Source organism: Melospiza georgiana, chromosome 1 (assembly GCF_028018845.1).
Source record: "Melospiza georgiana isolate bMelGeo1 chromosome 1, bMelGeo1.pri, whole genome shotgun sequence".
NCBI lineage: Eukaryota > Metazoa > Chordata > Aves > Passeriformes > Passerellidae > Melospiza > Melospiza georgiana.
The window spans coordinates 132,276,265-132,296,228 of NC_080430.1; the positions used below are offsets into that span (position 1 = coordinate 132,276,265).

Consider the following 19,964-nt stretch of genomic DNA (forward strand, 5'->3'; position numbering starts at 1 on the left):
CCACCGCCACACGTGGACACCCACGCCCCGCTACCGCGCATGCGCATTCTCCCGGCAGACACACCCCCCCCCACCCCGAAGGACTACATTTCCCAGAGGCCCGCGGGCGGTGGTGGGCGGGGCGTGCTCCGGCAGAACGCTAAGGGGAGGGAGTGCGGGCGGGGAGGCCCCAGCAGTCTCTGCAGCTTCGGGACCAGCTTCTGACATGACCTCGCTCGTGAAGAAAATAATCAGCACTGCTAAAGCCCCTGCCCTGGGTCCCTACAGGTAATGCCTTAGAAAGATCTGAGAGTCTTGGTGGATAGCAAGTTGACCGTGAGCCGGCGGAACCCTTGCAGCCAATGGTGTCCTGGGGTGCAGCAGGAACAGTGGCCAGCAGGTTGAGGGAGGTGATCCTGCCCCTCTGCTCAGCCCCAGTGAGGCCACATCTGGAGAGCCCTGTCCAGTTCTGGGCTCCTCAGTACAGGAAAGACAAGGAGCTACTGGAGAGGGTCAGCAGAGGGGCACAAAGATGATGAGGGGTCTGGAGCACCTGAGGAGAGATGGGGGAGCTGTTTAGTCTGGAGAAGACTGAGAGGGGATCTCACCGACACCTATAAATTTCTCAAAGGCAAGTACCAGAATCTTTTTCAGAATCTTTTCAGTGGTGCCCATTGACAGGGCAAGGGGCAATGGCCATACACTAGAACAGAGGAGGTTTTAGCTCAACATGAGGAAGAATTTCTTTATATTTGGAGTGGCAGAGCTGTGGCACAGGCTGCCCAGGGAGGCTGTAGCGTGTCCCTCTCTGGAGACATTCCAAACCCGGCTGGATGCGTTCCTGTGTAACCTGCTCCAGCTGCCCCTGCCTTGCCAGGGGGGTTGGACTGAATCATCTCCAGGGGACCCTTCCAACCCTAACAATGCTGTGATTTTGGGAGCGGGAAGCCTCTCAGGAGGTGCAGGAGCAGGTTTTGCTGGCGGCGTTTTGGCAGGTCCCTGGGCTGAGGGCAGGACCCTGAGCAGGGCCCGTCCCCAGTAAACCCCGGGGCACCTGGAGTCCCAGAGCACGAGTGGGGCTGTGGGGCCACGGCAAACTGCAGCCGCACAGCGGGAGGGAGATAGCTCAAAAAGTTAGATTGGGAAAAGAATTCTGGAATTAGTGGTAAGGAGTGAATTAAAAAAAAAAAAAAAAAAAAAAGAAGAAGAATGACTGCTCTCCAGAAAAAGGTGCTTGGCTAGAGACAAACATGTTGTGCAGGGAAGCTAGAGATGCTGACTATGCAGGTGATAGAGAGTGAAGGCTGAGCCCAATCTAGGGCGAGCTTGGTTGGATGGAGAATTCAATGCCTGGGAATTGAAAAGTCTTTCTTATTTTGAATAGCTATAAATGTTTTTCAGCCTAAAAACTTAACTGCTGTAAAAATATGTAAGATGTTCAGCATTTTCACAAGTATGTTGCTGTAGACGTTTTGCATATCATTAAAATGAAAAATCCCAGTTAGAATTGGAGAAAGGCTTCTCTTTGCAATTTGGATATGAAAAAATGTTCAGTCAGTGTAGTAGATTGTCATAGCTAAAGTACTAAAGGGTTTTTACCAGGATATTTTCTAAGAATTTTTAATTCTATATTCAGGCTTTGTGTTCACAATAGCATCTTTGTGCCTTCCAGGTGCATTTTTTGTCTCCATTACTTTGTGTCCTAAGCTTTCTAAGCTTCAGACTTCTTATAGGCATTATAAAGATGGAAAAATACAAAGTGTAGAAGCAGAGAGACATGACATGAAGGTTAACTTCTGTAAACAATAAACTGTTGGTGGATGGCAGCCAGGGGCCTGGCATTGCTTGGCATCAGAACATCTGAGACATGGGAATGCAACAATTCTTTGTCTGCATGTCCACACCACTGTCCCAGACTTCAACATGGCTTTCAACTCCAAAATGTTGTGCTTATTGGTAGTTTTTGATGAAATACTGCTTATTGTGCAGCCTGTTAAATGTATGATGGGTCTAACATCAATAAGTTTATCACTAACTTAGTTTATCAGATTTTAGTAAACTTGTCAAAGTCCAGAGAGCAGAAGTTGCACAAGAAATAACTGTCACATCTCTGCTGTGAGGTCGGAGCTTGGTTAAACAGCAATGAAGGATTGGGATGAATGAACTGCATTCCTGGTTCTGCTACAGCCCTTCAATATGCTTTTTGGTGACCTATTTTTACTGTATTTTTCTATTTCCTTTACTGCATCCATTTGCCAGTACCTTGAGATGGGTAGGTAGATGTGTAAAAAGACACATATGTGTATGGATCTATATATCTCATTAATGTTATTAACCTTTTAAAGGATACTGTTCTTGTATTAATCCACAGTCATTTGTGTAAAGATCTGATTAACAGAGCATGGTTCCTAACACCATCTCTCTGGCAGACAGTGTTGTTCCAAGGTCACAGTGTCTGCCCAGTTATGCATTCAGGCACACTGAAATGTGACTGACTTCAGACACACATCACATCCCTGCTGATTAATGAGTAGCTATGACTGGCCCTAGCTGCAAGGTGCATCTGCAGTTAAGAATTGATTGGGGTTTGTGGAGTTGAAGTTTCCCTTAGCTGCACTTGTACATTTGAGTGCAGTGCAGGTGTCCTCCCTGGCTGGTAAATTGTTCCCAGCCTCAGTGAATGGAGGATTCCCTGGTGAGCACACCAAGAGGAGGAAGCTGAGTAGACCAAATAAGGCTGCTGCAGATGTTTGTCTGGCAGTGGTATCAGAAGGCTTCAGCTTGTTCTTTCCCAAGTTATTCATGATTTAGGACTCTCAGAAGGTCTCTGTTGAGATAAATATTTCACTGTCATTTGCTTTGTGATAAACAGTACAAGACAATCTCTTTCAGTGGAGAGCCCATACCTTCTTGTTGCACAGTTCCCTGTGCAGCAAACACAAACAGAAAGTTGTGCTCTGAGGGCCTCCCTCCACAGCAGCAGTAGTAGCAAAGAAAACTAAAGAAACCTGTGTCTACATGCACACATTTCTATCAACAAGACTGTGTCAGCTAGAAAACCATTCACTGGTTTCTCTTCTTTGTATGGTGTAGTTTTGTGATTTACTCCGGTTTTGTTAGTTGATGACAGAAAAAATAATTCCCATGTAAGACAGTTTACCATATCTGACAAAGTTACTGGCTATTTTTTCCCCTCATGAAATTCAGGAGAATGTAGGGCAGGTGTAACAAAAAAAGATGGGAAGTTCAGACTGCCTAACCCTGATCATTTGACCGAGTCCCTAGATGAAGTTAGTACCTTGTGAGGTGAATGCATTAAGACAATCCAACTGAGTGAATCTCAGAGAGATGTGCTGAAAATGTTCTCTGAATATGTCCCTCTTTTTCCATCAACATTAAAGGGAAGCAAACCTCCTATTTCAGATACTTCAGGGAGGTGCCTAACTCTAGTTTGTGTAGCTTGAGAGAGTTGTTGAATGGCCAAAACATTGCATTTTCTTGTGGAATGAGAAGAGATATGAAAAACGGTATTGACATGCCACAAGCACTTGCAAAAGAATCTTTCTATAATTTCTTTGCAAAATATTTTAAATTATTGGTTGAAGATAATTAAGTTGTGTCACTTGTATAATGTTTGCTAGGTAGTTTAAACCTTTGCTTTCAACTTTTAAGCTCTTTGTAGTAGAGACATTAATAGTTGCTGACTCAACTTCAGCAAAAGCACACTTGACATTTTTATATAAATGTTTTGCAAATAGCTTGAATTTTGCATTCTTCTGAATTAACTCAGCAAAGAAGTCACTCAGGTTATTTGGTGAGAGTGGTTGTTCTTTTGCTGACTGGCCAAATTCATTACTCTGGAGGAATACTGCCAGAGAATCAGGGTGCAGGGTCACCTCACGGCTGTAACTCATTTTCATAGTGCCTGTTTAAGAAGAAAAATTTTAAATATCTTTTGACTTTCCTTTTTTTTTTCTCCATTGCTCTGCAGCTGAGTTGTGGTTGAAAGATATTGTCTGCTTCTCAGACAGGGATGCAGTATTTATCTGGGCAGGTGCAAAAAATGTTTTTATTTACTCTGCCTTCCCTCTGTGCTATTTGCTGTGGGGAACCTGTAGCTCAGTTTAGTGTTGTGTTACTGCATTTACAGCTTGTGCCTTTGCAAGAAACAGGGTTTATCTCCTTGAGGGCAGAGCTTAGATGGTGTAATCCCAGCTCTTCAAAAGCATAAGCAGATTGACGTGTGACTGCATGTACAGACTTGCATGTGCAAAACCTCAGTCTTCTTCCTGATACATTATAAAGTACTGTAGAAAATTTGAAATGTTTTTGTGAGGGAACATTAGACCTAAAATGGCACTTGTGCTTTCAGCCAAGCCGTGCTGGTGGACCGGACAATGTACATTGCAGGGCAGATCGGGCTGGAGCCTTCCACTGGGCAGCTTGTCTCTGGAGGGGCAAAGGAGGAAGCCAAGCAGGTAAGAAGTCTTCCAGCAATGAACTTGTAATGGAGTTGCCATGTGTCTCATTAAAGGTGGAATTGTGAAAAATTGAGGAGGATCGAGAGCACATCACATTGTCCAGATGGGGGAAAAGCAGGAAGAAATCATTCCCTCTTAACTAATGCTGTCATTTTTCCAACAACTTGGAAAACACAAAGGTCGGGGTGGAAATCTGTTTCATGTAGGAAGGTATGAAAGAATCAGTGTTTGAAGCAAAGGTTCACACCCCAATAAAAACCCTGGCTTGAGTCAGGCAAAGTTTTACTCCCCAGCAGCAAAGAGGTGGAGTGAGATAATAGGATGAGATGGAGATGCATCATGTATTTACATCTAATGAGTGGATGGTTTAATATTTATTAGATGCTCCTTCCTATTAATTTTTATTTAAGTTAGCCTTTTTTTGACAGTTGAGGTTCTGCTGGTTGAACAGTAAAACTTCAGCCAAGTCACAAGTTATATTTACATACTTACATAAATATAACCCAGCTGATAGCTAAAAGATTTTTGTTTCATGTTTTCTTTAGGCTCTAAAAAACATGGGAGAAATCCTGAAAGCTGCAGGCTGTGACTATGGCAATGGTAAGTGCTGCTATGACTCTGGCAAACAGGTGGTTGTTTTTACCTGAATTAAAATATTAAAGAATCAAGTGACCTTTAAAAAAAAAAGAAAAAAGCTATTTGCTGAACATTGAATTGTTACCAATAGCTGGGAGAAACAAAAATTGTGAATTTAGGTTAAAAAATAAAAGAAATGAATCTACATGGAAGTCTTTGCAATGGGTATCAATGGTACACTGTCTTTCACCAAAAACTTCTGGCAATGGTACTAATGTTTTAATTCCAGCTGGGGGAGCTGGGGTACAGACAATGTTTCAGTGACTGCAGACATTTTAAGCATCCTAGGCTTTGCTCCAGGTGAAAGCAGGTTTGTATCTGTGCTGTTAGTATTCTAGACACTGTTTTTGGGGGGAGGATTCTACTGGTGAAGCCACACCAGGATTAATGCTGGGTTAGGCAGTCCTGGGAAAAATTCTAGCACAGAGTATATTTTCAGACCTTCCATGAACTTTTTTTTCTGGCAGCAGATATTATTATATATAAGTTATTGCCAGCAGCTGGCTTATAACACCTGTTTTATTTGATCTGCTTATCAGTTCAGTGCCTCTTGGGAGAATTTGGCTTTTTCAGAGCTAGTCAGGAATAGTTTAATTCCCTAAAGTTTTATTACATACTACGTGCTCAGATTTTTTTAGGTGGTTCCCTAGGTTGTAGCTCTATATCTGCAAAACTTTTCAAAATGTTTAGAATACTTGAGAGAAATGTATAAAAGAAAAGCAAGAAAGCACTAAAGTTTTTCAATTTTTTTATGCAAATCAGAGGTCTAAAATAACTGCACTTACATAATTTCTAGTTGTGAAGACCACAGTTTTGATGGCAGACATGAAGGACTACAATGATATCAATGATGTTTACAAACAATGTAAGTAGATATTTTAGTTGTGTTTTACCATTGTGGCTTGTGGAACAAATTATGTTCATGGTAGTCAAAGTGTTTTAATGACTCAGATGATGTAGTTCCATATTTTTTGAAATTCCTGTAGAAATTTTTTTAAAAATTTCAAGTATCAGATCAAGCAGTGCCTAATTTCATGTGGATTTGTGTTCTGCCATCTCACTAACTCACTGTCCTGTGAAGATCAGCTCCTGCTATCCCTACAAGTTGATATTCTTTGCCTCTTACCTTGCTTGATGTTCTGCTGTCCTGGCTGTAATTCTACTGTAGGCAGCCTCCAATGCTGAATTTCAGATTTTATATCTCCATTTCTTTAAAGTCTGTATCTCTGAACAATTTGAGGGCCATTGTTATGGGACAGGGCTCGTTCTTTATACAAGGATGAGCCATGCTGCTCCCCTTGAAGGAAAAAAGAGAACAGTGCTTGGTCAGCAAAAGTGAATGTAGACTGAAATAGGTGATTCCAAGGAGCCATGTTGTGCAGAATAATTTGGGACAATTTGCATGAGCTCCTTATTTATATAGCTTTGGCTTTTAATTTGATAGCAGCATCTGGTCTTGAATGAAGTCTCATTGAGAAGCAGGTAACACAGTCTCCTACTTGTCAAAATGTACTGGGAGTGTGAGTGCTTAAGCAGGGTAAAACCAGACCAGCTGCATGCTTAGTTACTTGTGACCTCCAGCTGGAGTTTGAGCAAACAGTTGCTGCTGTTCTCTCATTGTGAGTTACTACCTCAATGCAGGACCCCAACACTTCCATTATTAACAGTTTTGTGATTACTGACACTAGTAAAACTTTGACTTCGTTATGCAAATTTCTTGAAAGTGTTCAGTCAGGCTGGACAGGACTTTGAGCAATCTGATACAGTGAAAGATGTTCTTGGCTGTGGCATGGTGGTGAATTGGACTATGTGGTCTTTAAAGATTCCTTCCAACCTGAACTATTCTCATATTCTGTAAATCCAGCTCTTATATCTTTACCAGTACCCTTCCCCATGCCTTACCCCTGTTCTAATATCTGTGTTTGTCAGGTCTAAATAGGCCTATTTTTCCTCTGTTTGTCTTTGATATGAGTAAGGTTGGACTCCTGGTGACTTCCTGTGAATCTGGGATCTTTGCTCATGACTCTTTTGGCAGAGCCCTGTTTCTCTCTCCTGCTCCTTCTGTGAAAGAGCCATCTCCCACTCCCTGGTGTTTGAAACTGGATGATCACCATTCTGATTTAATCATCCTTTTGCAGCCAAGTTGGTGTGAAGGCCCTGCAGTGTCAGGTTATCATTGGCCACCAGGTCACAACTGCAGCTGACTGCTGGGGGATGAGTGGTGGCTTGCTGAGGTTGAGAGCAGTTAGTCACTAAAACAAAAAAACACCAAGGCTGGCATAGAAGTCTTGTAGCCTTGAACCTGAAACTGTTCCAATGATTTAATTTTATACAGATTACTTTGAACTCTGTTTTATCAAGCCAAGGTTAGTGATTGCTGGATATTTCTGTTTAAATTACAGTTTTCAAGGCAAACTTCCCAGCCAGAGCAGCTTATCAAGTTGCTGCTTTGCCCAAAGTAAGTGTCACTTTTCTATCTACAAAAAACCCCAACATTTTCTGAAATACTACTGAAGCATTCTGACAGCTTTTCGAATTCTGAAATAGCTTTGATTGCAATTATTTCAATAAAGACTCTTAATTAGTTTCTTTTCTAAGTATACCATTGTTATTCCCACACATTGTCAGAGATCTGCATGTGAGATACATATTTCGTTATGGTGGAAGATAGATAAAACATTAGAAATAAGGGGTTATGATACTTGAGTAAGCATAAATTGAATTTACAACATACTGAACATTGCTAAATCAGTAATACAACTGTCAGAAATATAATCTCTCTCAGATGTCACTCTGTTTTTTATGAAGTTGTGTTGTTCATCCAATTGCTTCATAAAATAGATACATTAAATTCCTAATATGTTTCTTCATTGTTTTGTCACAGGGGGCCAGAGTTGAGATTGAAGCTATTGCCATTCAGGGACCTCTCCAAGATGCTTCAGCATGACTATAAGTAGAGACTGGATATCTTACAATGGCAGTTTTAGATTGAGTTAATACTTCTCCCTTATATCCAATTCCTACAGCTGACTAACAGCATTTACACACAGCTGAAATCAGTAAATTTACTGAGGAAAGGTGCTTCCTTCAGCACTCACAGTGAGTTCTGTACTGACAAACTCTGAAAAGTGCCTGAGTCCTGCTAAAATCAGCTGAGCCAGATTGCAGGACAGGATCTGCCCATTGTGGAGGTGACTGGATATTCAGTCATTAAGGTACATACCTGGGTGAATGTATTGGAGCTACACTATGGGTGATATGGACATGGAAAACTATACTGATTTGTAATTGTAGGTCTTTAGCAAAAATTTTAAATTTAAAAAGTGACAGAAATGAGGAAACAGAACACATGAATTGCTTAGCATACACTTCAGAGGAATTTTACTTTATTTGCTTCTGAATTTTCTTAACTTCTTTCTTTACATAATAGATGACTGTTGGGACTCAGATTTTTTTTCATATGTAAGCAACTGCTTAACAAAGACAATAATGATTTCAGAAAGAAGAAAATTATGATTTTCTGAAGTGGTACCTTTATAAATCAGATATTAATATCTACATGTAACCTTTCTCATGATCTTTTTTATAGCAATTCAACTTTGACTGTTTTGATTTTAAAAAACCAATAAAAATTAAAGAATGTTTAATGAGAATAAAATAAAATTGCAACTGCAATATGTACTTGTCTATTATGGGAACAAACTTTTCTTTTCCTGATTGTGGTTTTATACTCCATTACAAAAAAAGTCTCCAGCTTGCTTATTCAATAACAAATTTGAACCAAGAGAATAGGCTTATTATCTACATCCTAATAACTAAGGATTAAATTCTCCAGGACAGGAAGTTTTCAGCTACCATCATTACAGTTCTTGTAATTTTTTCCTCTGCCATTAAGGTCAGAAGCATTGATTTGATGGGGTGATTAAGCAATATTGAGAAATCCAACTGGTGATGCCAGTAACTTATCCCATCCCTCTGTATTGATCTTCTGTCAAGTAGAAATAGATACTGTGAGAACAGTCAGCCCTACTTACCAGTCCTAAATTTGATGTGAAACAGCCATTCCTCCTTTTCACTGAGCTTATAAATTGTACCATTATAGAAAAAAGATTCTTATTGAGGTTTTCACAGCAAATATGTGCAGCTATAAGGATTTTTTATAGAATTACCTTGCTTTCTCTGGGAGATAATTATTTTTATTAGAAGCAAGATAATGCCTTTGTTATTTCAAACAGCAGACTTCCAAACAGCCTTTGAAAAATGCCTGACTTTTCTCTAAATAAACTTCCTATGCATAAACTTTTTGTTGCTGATCTTGTTCTTTATCCTTGGCTGTACTAATAAGGCATCTTATGCTCTGTAGCTCTGATTCCATAAGCAATCCCATCTAAGAAAACACGTGCTCAGAAGTGTTAGGAAGGAGTTAGTACTGACTAATATGGCTATGACTTCCTAGGAAACACAAAGCAGATGTTCCTTCATTTTGTTAATTAATAATAATTAAAAATAATGTAATTGAATGGAGTTACATTTAAACTTTTAAATGGAGTTCAATTCCTAATTTATATTAGGTTTCTCTGTTACATCTTTGTTTAGGTGTAATTACTTGGTTGGGATCTATTTCACTGATTTGTAGGAGATACAGTTCAAGTTCACTGTAAATGAGCTGATTTCAATTGTTTTGAGCATGAGCTGTGTTCAGCCTTTTATAACCCCGTGGTTTATCCCTCCTCACTGCTCGCTGCCTTCCCCCTGTGCCCGCCTGGAACCCAGCGCTAGGTGGCAGTCGCGGTGTTCTGGTGGCGTGCCGAGTTGAGCGTTGGCCGGTCAGAGTCCATCACAGCCCTCCTTGGGTGGCAGGAGAGTGAATGCACCGCTGCTCTGCACTGTGGGGGACAGTCTGAGACTGACATGCAAATGAAACACCTGGAAAAGTTCCATGCTGGATGCAGCTAACAAGGCAGAACATACTGCTTCCATTAAGTGTTTGTATCAGTAAGGTGCATTCTGCAAAAACTCAGGAACAGAAATTCCCTTTTAGCTTTATGATTCTTCAGGTGAGGATAGTTGTAGTTTTTAGACTATATATTTAAATCAAAGCCTTTCAAGACATTTTCTTGATATGTATTCTTCTGATACAGGAAGTTTAGAATAACTGAAATAAACTCTCTTATTTACAGCTCTGACATAGTAGTTTTCAAAATAAAAAATCAGCCTTCCACAGAGAAGTGTAAAACATTTATTTTATTTAAGCAGAGTTATATTATTTGATTCTGTTCTTTAAAACAAAAAGGCCAACACCCATGATTCTCCAATATGAAAAGCCTATCTCCTAGGTCTTAATTTGCAAACTAAGTACATAGACAGTTAACAAATCCAGTTTTAAATAGAGATATGTTAAAAGACAGGGTTTTGTTCTTCCTTTGCTAGACTGAGCTGCATGCAAAAAACAAAGTTGCAATTCATCTTGTGCCATCCTCATTTCGGCATTTAAAATCTGTTTCTATCACATATAACTAAAAAAACACAGCAAAACACCTCTTCTCTTTCTGTGAAAGTTAAGCAATGTATGAAGTACTGAAATGTGTATGTTCTACCAAGTGTTTCTTTTAGTAAGACTCTTTCTTCTTTAAGTGATTATATTCTCTACAGGTTAAATAATGCAAAAAATAAATTTCAGTACCTAGTTTTAATGAACCTGTGTTCTCTTAAACCACATAAACTGCCCCAATCTTCTTCTACCAGCATTTTCTCTTGCTGCAGTGTTTACCTAAAAGCAGTTCCTCATTGAGTGAAAGAGCCAAGCCCAGCCAGCCAGATGTGCTGGGATCTTCTGAGACCCTACAGTGTGTGTATGTGTCTGCACAGAGCTGGCAGGGTGCAAATTTAACCTCTTCTAGGGCTGTGTTTATTGGTAACTAGAAAAAAAAATTTACCAGAACTTTCTCGTTAGCTTGGAAAATAAGTTTGTTCTTTCTAGTGCACTGCCCAGCACTCCCTTCAGTGAGGAATGGTTACTTCTACCTTGGATGAAGTTGAGGACTGAAGATTGTTTAGCTTTTGATAAAAAACAAAACAATCCTCAAAAATGCTTGACTGTATTTTAAAAAAAACCAACATGTTGCTTAAGATCTGGAGGTGTATCATATAAACACATATTGCAGGAAATCCTCCTTTTCCCAGCTTTTAACATGAGAAAGCGCTTTGATAGACAAATTTCTGCTCCTTGCAACCTCTGAGTAGTCCCAGGTATGCAGGGGCAAGTAACTGCAGGCAGTGGCTCTTTATCCATAGTACATGCTTTGGTAGCTCCCAGACCAAGAATACCAGATCTCAATGAAATTTGCGTGGCAGGGATGTCTTATTTCTCAGGGCAGGAATGTTCAGCATATTTCTAGCAAGCACATTTTGACAATTTAGGTGATTTAACTTTCCATATTTAACATAGTATCAAGCATACTTCCTCTTTAGGAGAGGAAAAAGAGAATTCACCTGTTGTGATTATAGACTTTGTAAGGATGAAGATGATTGAGAAATACTGCTACTGTTTAGTCATAAACTGGTTTATATTCCTCTTGTTTTCATCTGCATTGCTTAATGGCCTGAAGAAGCTGAACTGTGAAGAACATACACAGTCACCTGTCATCCATGTTACAACGGTGGTAGAAAGAGTGACTGAGGTGAGCAGGTAATTTTGACTCCCTTGTATCTTTAAATTTTATTTCCAAGTGCAGTCTCCTCTGTTGCTATGAATACTACTGATCTCTGTCACAGAACTCTTGTTGGTTTATGCTTAAAAATAGTTTCATGCTTGCCAGACTGCAGTTCATGATCTTGCCTGTTGGCAGCCTGTCTCTGCCGATTTCATCTCCTGTGTTTTGGAGTGGGGCTGTGCTAGTACATGTGCTGGTGGCTGAACTGAATTCCCAGCTCACAGGAGGAAATCAGCTGAGGATGGAAGTGCTTGGGGCATCCTGGAACATGGCTGTAGACCCAGCCTAGTCCCATGTCACTTTGGGGTGTTCTCATTCTGCTCAATACCTGCTCCCCAACTCCTGAAAGTGCATGGTGTTGTTTTTCATGGGATGGTTTGAGTATGTGGGTAAAAACATTGACTACTTCTGTTTGTATTTTTTATGCTCACTTTAATGTCAATAGATGTTTTAAATAGACCTAGCAGCTTGTTTTAGCTTCTCTGTTACAGAAGGCCAGAAAAGCTAAAAAATAATTAAAAGTGACATCCACCTAGGAAAAATTCCCTTAAAAATGTATGCGTTTGGCTTTTAAAAGTTTGTGGTGTTGCCTAGAGGAAGTTGACATTAAATGAAACTGACAAGTTCATAATAATGCTGCTAAGGAGAAAACCTTAGATTTAATACAGCCAAGAACTATCAGCTTATACAAAAGGTTAATAGGCCAAGGATATCAATTAGATTATTTAATACAATTCAGAGTCAGCTGGAGTCAGACATGTGCATGCACTATGAAATTATCTCTTAGAGGGTATTTGTATAATTTGCTGGTGACAGTTAGGATTTTTGTTAAGTCCTATTATACAATAAAGCTATTAAAAGAGCAATATTGTGCTTGCCATTTTTAGGTAAGTGACCATTTCTCCATGTCCTACATCCTTATGCCAGAGATCTTGTAAACACAGTCCCCAGCAATGTATTAGATCGAGTCCCTTTGCACAGGACATAGCCTCAAGCTGTGCCAGCAGAGGTTCAGGTTGAACATCAAGAGGAATTTCTTCACAAAAAGGGTTTTTGGAATGGGCTGCCCAGGGTGGTGGTGGAGTCACCATCCCTGGATGAGAAATGACTGGATGTGGCACTTACTGCCATGGTCTAGTTGACAAGGTGGTCTTCAGTCAACATTTGGACTAAAGTAACTTAGAGTTGTTTTCCAACCTAATTGATTCTGTGATCCTGCAACATTCAGCACCAGAACAAATTTCTACTCTTTATCTGACCCAAAACACAAATCCTTTCTAGGGCCTGTTTCACAGGAAATTTGTCTGAAAGTATTGCCATTCAGCTTCATCTCCAAATTATTATTTAGCATTTTGGAAAACAACCCAGACAGTCCCTGATAGAATAGAGAAATATAATAGATAACCTTTTCTTTGGGAACAGGCTTATATTTGTCTCTTAGACAGGTTTGTATTTTCTCTCTTAGAAGTCCATTTTAGAAGCCACAAATGCATATGAGGAGAGCTACACAGCTAAAGACAGGTTATTATTGGCCATTAATGTTAACAGCTGTGAAGTTATCTTCTAGGATTTATATAACTAAAACATCCCATTCAATTAAAAATGCCCCCTGTATTGTACTACAATCCCTTCAAAAAATTTGAATTTAAAAATGGGGAGTGAGCAGCACACAGCTGGGTCGTGGACACTGCACTCTGTTATCTTCTATTTTCTGGAAAACTGCCCTCTGCATTTAGTTAGAGCTTGGTAAATTTCCTCTCCCAGTCCTCTGCGTGCTGTACATTTCAGCAGCTGCCTGCATTGGTAGTCCAGGCACTCAGAGGACCTGCCTCCATACAATAATTGAAGAGAAAAAAGCTACACTCTATTTTTCATGCTATATAATGTTGGTTGAAGGTTTCAACAATTTGAAGCCAGTTAATCTGAACTTGGTAAAAGCTCCTAATTGAAAAAGGAGTGATCATACTGTTGTTGAAAAGGCATGCTGGTGTGTATAGAAGGCACTCTGTGGCAGGGAGATGAAAGTTTGAGTATTTCAAAAACTTGAAGCCCTGGCAGCTTGACTTCAAAAACTCTGTATTATATAAAACTTTTTCTGATGCCTTCTATTCATGTGTCTGTAGCTTGTGGTTCAATTCATAAAAGCCTTTATATTTTCTCAGCCCAATAAAATTTAAAAATATTCATGTGAACAGAAGAGCCAGGCCCAAGAAGAGGACGTTCATTGAGACATAACTTCTATTCCTTGCTATTAGCTGTCTCTGAAACACATGGAGAAAATTAATTTAGCAATTAATGGAAAGTATAACTTGATATTCACTAAATCTGACAGGAACTCAAAGTGAAAGTTCCCTGGAAGTATCACAGGATGGAGGGGATATCTGCTCTTCTCCCAGATCTGTAAGAATGTTCTGTATGGACCTAAAAGCAACCAGTGGTTCTGCTTCCTCTTCTGCCATCCCATCATACACAGTTGCGGTTCCTGTCACAGACATTAACATCACCTCTGTGAGTCACTGCTACAGTCTCTTCTCCTCCTCACCCTGCTGCCTTTTCTCTTAACAACTTTTGAAATCACTACATCCTTCCAGTCAGATTTGGCACAGAGGCAGGCATTTCATGGATAGTAAATCCTAAGCAAGGACAAGAGACAAAGGGCACAAATTGAAGTGCCCTTTTAAATACAAGCTTATTTTTTTCTTTTACTGTAAGGACAGTTAAGTTATGGAAATAGGCTGCACACAATTTGGGTTTTAAAAGTTTGTGGTGTTGCCTACAGCAAGTTGACATTAAATGAAACCGACAAGTTCATAAGAATGCTGCTAAGGAGAAAACCTTAGATTTAGCGATACAGCCAAGAACTGTTCCACCCCTGCAGATTCAAAACCCAGCAGGACAACCTGTTCCTGCTTGAGCAGGACTAGACAAACTCCAGAGGTATTTTTCTACCTCAGCTATTCCATGACAAAGTATGGCTGAGGAACTGTGTCCAGTCCCTGAAGCTACTGTTGGCCATCAGCAGCTGAGAAGCTCTGGGGCTCACTCGATGGCTAAAAGGCAGTGCCCCAGGGGGTGACTGGCTGAAATCACAGTGTCTGGCCATCCCACCTCAAAGTACTCCTTCCCTAGCTAGGAGACTCAGCAAGGGTAGGGAACATGAGAATGTGGGACTTCCTCACACTGAGCTGTGGTGTTCCATGAGGGAGGGTAAGGAACACAGGAAAGGTGGGAAATTTTGCCTGGGAATGAAGATGACCAACGAAAGACATCCAACTGCAGTGATTCTCTGTGAATAAGATTTTTAATAGAACATGAAAAAAGCCAAGTCCCTTTAATGGTTTCAAATTCAACACTTAGTATGTTACTGAACGTTCCCTCATTCTTAGGTGGACATCAGCTACCTTTAGAGCCCTATTTTTAATTTTTTTTTTTTTGAACTAGGATCAGCTTGTATCCTCTTAGTCATACCCTACTAGAGACAAAGATGTGAATGTTTTTGATGTGTCTCAAAGTAAGAATTTTTCCATTCCCTTAAGCAGTCTTGCTTTCCTGCCCAGAATCTTGCTTTATTTCTCCAATATCCTTTCAAGATGGAAGAATTGCTCCCTTACACAACAGAACCCCAGGTTTAAATGATCAGTATTCCCTTCTTAGCATTGTTTGCTCCTCTTGCCTGCAGCTGTTCTCTGAGCTGGGTCAGTGCACTCCCATCATCTGAAATGCATTACAGACAGAGAAGTAGGGCTGCTCTTTCTGCTCCCTTACAAAACTGGGGAGAATACTGTCAAAGCAGGCAAATGCAGGAAGAATTTCAATAAAGCAATAAATTTCATCACTGGGTGAAATTTCTAGTAATGTTCAAGACCAAGTTGGATGGAGCTCTGACCAACCTGATCTAATGGGTGGCATCCCTGCCTATGGCAGGAGGGCTGAAACCAGGTGATCTTTAAGGTCCATTCCAATCCAAGCCTTTCTATGATTCTTTAACTCTTCAGGAGCAGGAAGATGTTCTTTGAGGTTTCCTAGAACAAGTTAAGTGCTTTGCTGAATTCATAGCACAGAGAGATGATTCTTTGCAAAAGCATAGGAGCTTTTATCAAAGAATATAATTTCCTTTAGCCCTCTGGCAGGAGCATTAGCAGCAGTGCAACAGCTGGCTTGCCCTAAGGCTGTGACACATGCCAGCATTGGGAAGGAACCAAAGAGTGCTCACCCCAGGTGCAAGGGGCTCCTTTGGAAGTCATGAAGGACACTGGTGTAAGGTATCTGCCACCCTTTCTGCTGAAGCTGTTCTCCTCTGAATTACAGAAATACCTGCTAGCCCAGAGAGATTTTGAGCATGACCAAGTACAACAGTGATTAGGGGGAAGGGGAGAAGGAGAAGGTGATTCTGGCTATTGCATTAACATTTGCTGGGGGAAAGGGGGAGCATTGCCTGCTCATCCTTTTCCACATTCCAGCAATACCATAGGGTAACCTGTGGTGCTGGAATCACCATTCCTGGAGGTGTTCAAAAAACATGTGGATGCAGCACTTAGGCACAAGATTTAGTGATGGACCTGGTAGGGCTGAGTTAACAGATGGACTCAATGATCTTTTCCAACCTAAATTATTCTCTGATTCTAATTCTGCCTTCCGGGGCGTGTGAGCACCTTACATGATAGACTCACGTGTGAGGTTCTTAGTGAATGTGGAGGAAGAAGAAGAAATAACTTTTGTAGCAAGACAGTGGTGACAGAATTTTGACCATAATCTCAAAGTCTGCCAGAGGGATAATCTTATCCCCTTTAATTTTTCTCTTCACTGATGTGACAGTTTTCCAGAGGAACTTTATTTGGCCTGTGGCTTTTCCTTCCCACCATGTGACTGAATATGCTGTGTAATGTGCTTTCATCACAGCACCTCACTGCTGATTTCAACTGATAAGGAGAGCAAGGGGATCTAAAATGACTGGCACAGAATGGAAATCACAAAGCAGCATTAAGGCTTAGCTTACAAAGACAAGCCTGCAAATAATAATAAGCAGAGTCATGACTTGAACAAAGGTTTTTTATTTTCCAAGACTGCATGTTACAGTCTATCATTCTTCCCAAAGTGGGTAAAGTTATCACTGATAAGGCTTGTGTATTATATAAAGATGACCCATGTAAAAAGCATGGCTTCCAATTGGTTGCTTCCAAAAATGTCTTTTACTGTAAAGTATTTTTGATTCTCTTGTGTAAAAATGCAGAAAGCAGCTGTATGCCTACAGGGGAATAACAAGATATGCTCAATAAGGACAGGACAGTCTTTGCTGTCTCTTAGACAACAACCCATGTGCTCCTTCCCTCCTCTGTCAACATACCTATCTCTGTCGCTGCTGCACTATCCACAGCTTCTCCTGTTTCTTCTTCTTTTGTTTCAGGCCCTTCACTTACTGTCTCACTGAGCAGCTCAGTTTCCACCTGTTCTCCCGTCTCACCTGGGAAGGGTAACCATGGAGATCAAATTAGGATCCACTAAAAAAAGCACCAAGTGTCCTAGCTTCTTTCTGTAAACCTGATTTTGTTTTGTAAGCTCTCCAATGCACATTATCAAGGTATCCCCTGAATGAACCCAGAGAGAACAAACAGGAAAACAAACACTTTTCATCATTCAGCTGAAATATGGTTGCCTCATGCTCATGAAGTTCTCCTAATGCTTTCACAAAACCCCCTTGATGCTGTATCCAAAGGAAATAATGAGTATATTTCTGCTCAAATTGTTTTTTCCTGTATTTTATTTCATAGATGTGCAGTTTTATTTGCAATTTAAAAAAAAAACCAGAAATAAAAAACATGGTAACATGCAAGTCTGGCTGAAACCCTGCTTTCCCAGGGAAGCTGCTGCCTAACTCATTTCCTCCCATAGCTATGAAAGCATAAAGGGAAAGCAAAACAAATGCTAAGTATCATATGTACCATAGCATCAAAATAGAAAATCCCTTCTTCCTCAGAAGAAAGGAAGAGAGTGCACACAAGTTAAGGCATTCCTTCTACCATGGAAATAATAGGAGCAAAACTCTTTTCCCCAAAAGCTTCATTCACTCGCCCTGCACACATCACTTGGTGCTAGAGGCCCCACAACTCATCTTCAGACAGACAGACAACTGTAAATATGTTTCTACTGATGAGATGTGACAGCACAACGTCCAGGGTGTGCTGCTCTTCCTCTGGCACTGCCCTCAGGCTTACAAATGGTGAATAATGAAATTGGAGTTTGCAGCTGGGCAGGATGTGTCTTTAACAGGTGAGCAACCCGTCATTTACTGTTTACATAAAACAAGACTTTATTCCAAAGGATAGATGATTATGTAGAGGACAAAATGTTTTCATGAAGAGACACAGGAGAGGACAAAGCAATCCAACAACCATGCTCAGCTACAAAGGATGTGCAAAGAATGAGATTCATAGAGCCAGTTCAGAGACAAGCAGCACAAAAGCCACAGGAGTAGTGGCAGCGTGTGTAACTGGCTCTGGAATTCACACGGATCAGTCCTTCTGCACCTCACACTTCTGCAAGGCCAAAGTGGAGTGAGGATGTCTCCCTGCAGAGAAATACTCCTCATGTGCTTCACTTGCTTGTTCCCTGAAGAAAAGCAACCCCAGGAATGCGCCTGATTCCTTACTGAGCTACTTTGTACCTTTTAGGAGAAATTTGATTCCTGCTGTGTTCATCTTCGGCAAGTGCAGTCCATGTCCTCTGGGCACTAGCCCAAGGAGGAGCATAGCCTGCAATTTCCAGGAAGGAGCACATCTCCTGCTAAAGGTCCCTCCACAGCACATGGAAATCCCATCACCTCAGACACCACTGCTTCCTCACACAGCCTCTCTCCCTACCCAGTCATGTCCAAGCATTGGTGCAAAACCAGCCCGATATCTCTGCACTACTGCTTCTACTCTGCTTGTCTTGTAGCCAAGCTTCAAGGACACACTGGAGATGCCAAGTGTGCATCAAAGAGACGCTTTTTCTTCTACATCCAGCTTTATGTGTGCAGGGACAGTTGGCACATAATTAATAATTAGTAATTTATAATTTAATTTTTAGTACATGTGAGTAAATAATTGAACGTTGGGCTGCGCAAATATTAAGGAATGTATCTGAGCTACCCAGAGATACAATGTTTTAAATGAGGGGTATGGTGGGACATTTTACCTGCTAAGAACAAAATGAACATTGAATTAAATAGAAGACGTGGAACTGCTGATTAAATTTATTACAGCTTGGACTTGTAAATCTGAGGCTTCCCCAGCCACATTCTTCTATGCCTTCCATTGTACAGACTCCCTGGACCAAATTCTGACACCAGAAGCTCATTTGAGGCTCTTAGTAAAGCCAAGAGGACCCACACAGAAGTCCCTGGAGGTAAATTTTGGTCTTCTGAATTTATGAAAGCACAAATATTACCCTCAGCGAGGTGCTCCTCTTCAGCAATATGTACTTTCTCGACGACTTCCACTAGAGAGCTGTCACTGCCCTCTGCCAGCCCACTGTCCTCTGCTGGTTTTGGCGATGGTGCCCCAGCATCTTCTCCTGGCGCTGGCGGCGAGGGGCCCCTGCTCTCCTCCCGCCACACGGAGGGCAGCTCGGAGCTCTCCTCCTCTCCTGCAGGCAGCGGCTCGGTGCCCTCTGGCTCCTCCCTTTTACTGACCGACCCCGTGTGTCCCTCCACGTCCCGGAGCGCGGCCGAAGCCTCCTCTCCCGGCAGCTGCTGGCCCGGGCTGCTCCCATCCGAGGCCAGGCTCGCCCGCTCTGCCGGCTCCAGCGGGGCTTGGCCAGCTGCAGTCCCATGGTCACCTGCAGTCACGGCGTTTGCACCTGAAGATGCTTTCAGTCGCAGCGGGGCAAGGAAAGGAAAAAGAGAATTACAGATAATTGGTGAATGGGCACATAAGCTGGATGACAACTAAACCCACAGTGAACCACAGAAGCAGTACCTGACAAAGAGCTCCCTCCTGGCTGGGGAAAACACTCCCTCCCGGGTCTGCTGCACATATCCAGTAGAGGATGGTGTGGCTCTTACAGTAAAAATAAGTTTTCATTCGATGCATGCAATACATTTTTACATGAAGAGAGCAGACTTGTTTGCAAGTCAATGTTCAATTACATTTTCCCTTTTGAATCTGCAGCGTGCAGG

General features: G+C 41.3%; 1 protein-coding gene and 1 long non-coding RNA gene across 2 annotated transcripts; one reads left to right on the forward strand and one right to left on the reverse strand.

Annotated features, from left to right (window-relative positions):
* The first annotated feature begins 138 nt into the window (after nt 1-138).
* RIDA (reactive intermediate imine deaminase A homolog) lies at nt 139-8,768 on the forward strand. Its single transcript, XM_058025363.1, has 6 exons — nt 139-267; nt 4,352-4,457; nt 5,006-5,060; nt 5,893-5,961; nt 7,499-7,554; nt 7,981-8,768. The coding sequence occupies exons 1-6, from the start codon at nt 206-208 to the stop codon at nt 8,041-8,043; spliced, it is 411 nt and encodes a 136-aa protein (XP_057881346.1). The 5' UTR covers nt 139-205; the 3' UTR covers nt 8,044-8,768.
* An 8,155-nt stretch (nt 8,769-16,923) lies between these two features.
* Nucleotides 16,924-19,577, reverse strand: LOC131092140 (uncharacterized). Its single transcript, XR_009115470.1, has 3 exons — nt 19,235-19,577; nt 17,154-17,270; nt 16,924-17,054 (listed from the first exon to the last, which is right to left on the reverse strand). It is a non-coding gene; the product is annotated as an uncharacterized LOC131092140 (long non-coding RNA).
* Between the last annotated feature and the right edge of the window lie 387 nt (nt 19,578-19,964).

Coding starts and splice junctions, on each gene's coding strand:
- RIDA (XM_058025363.1), top strand. CDS start 206: ATGACCTCGCTCGTGAAGAAAATAATCAGCACTGCTAAAGCCCCTGCC. Junction 268..4,351: donor CCTGCCCTGGGTCCCTACAG/GTAATGCCTTAG, acceptor TTGTGCTTTCAG/CCAAGCCGTGCTGGTGGACC. Junction 5,061..5,892: donor AGGCTGTGACTATGGCAATG/GTAAGTGCTGCT, acceptor CATAATTTCTAG/TTGTGAAGACCACAGTTTTG.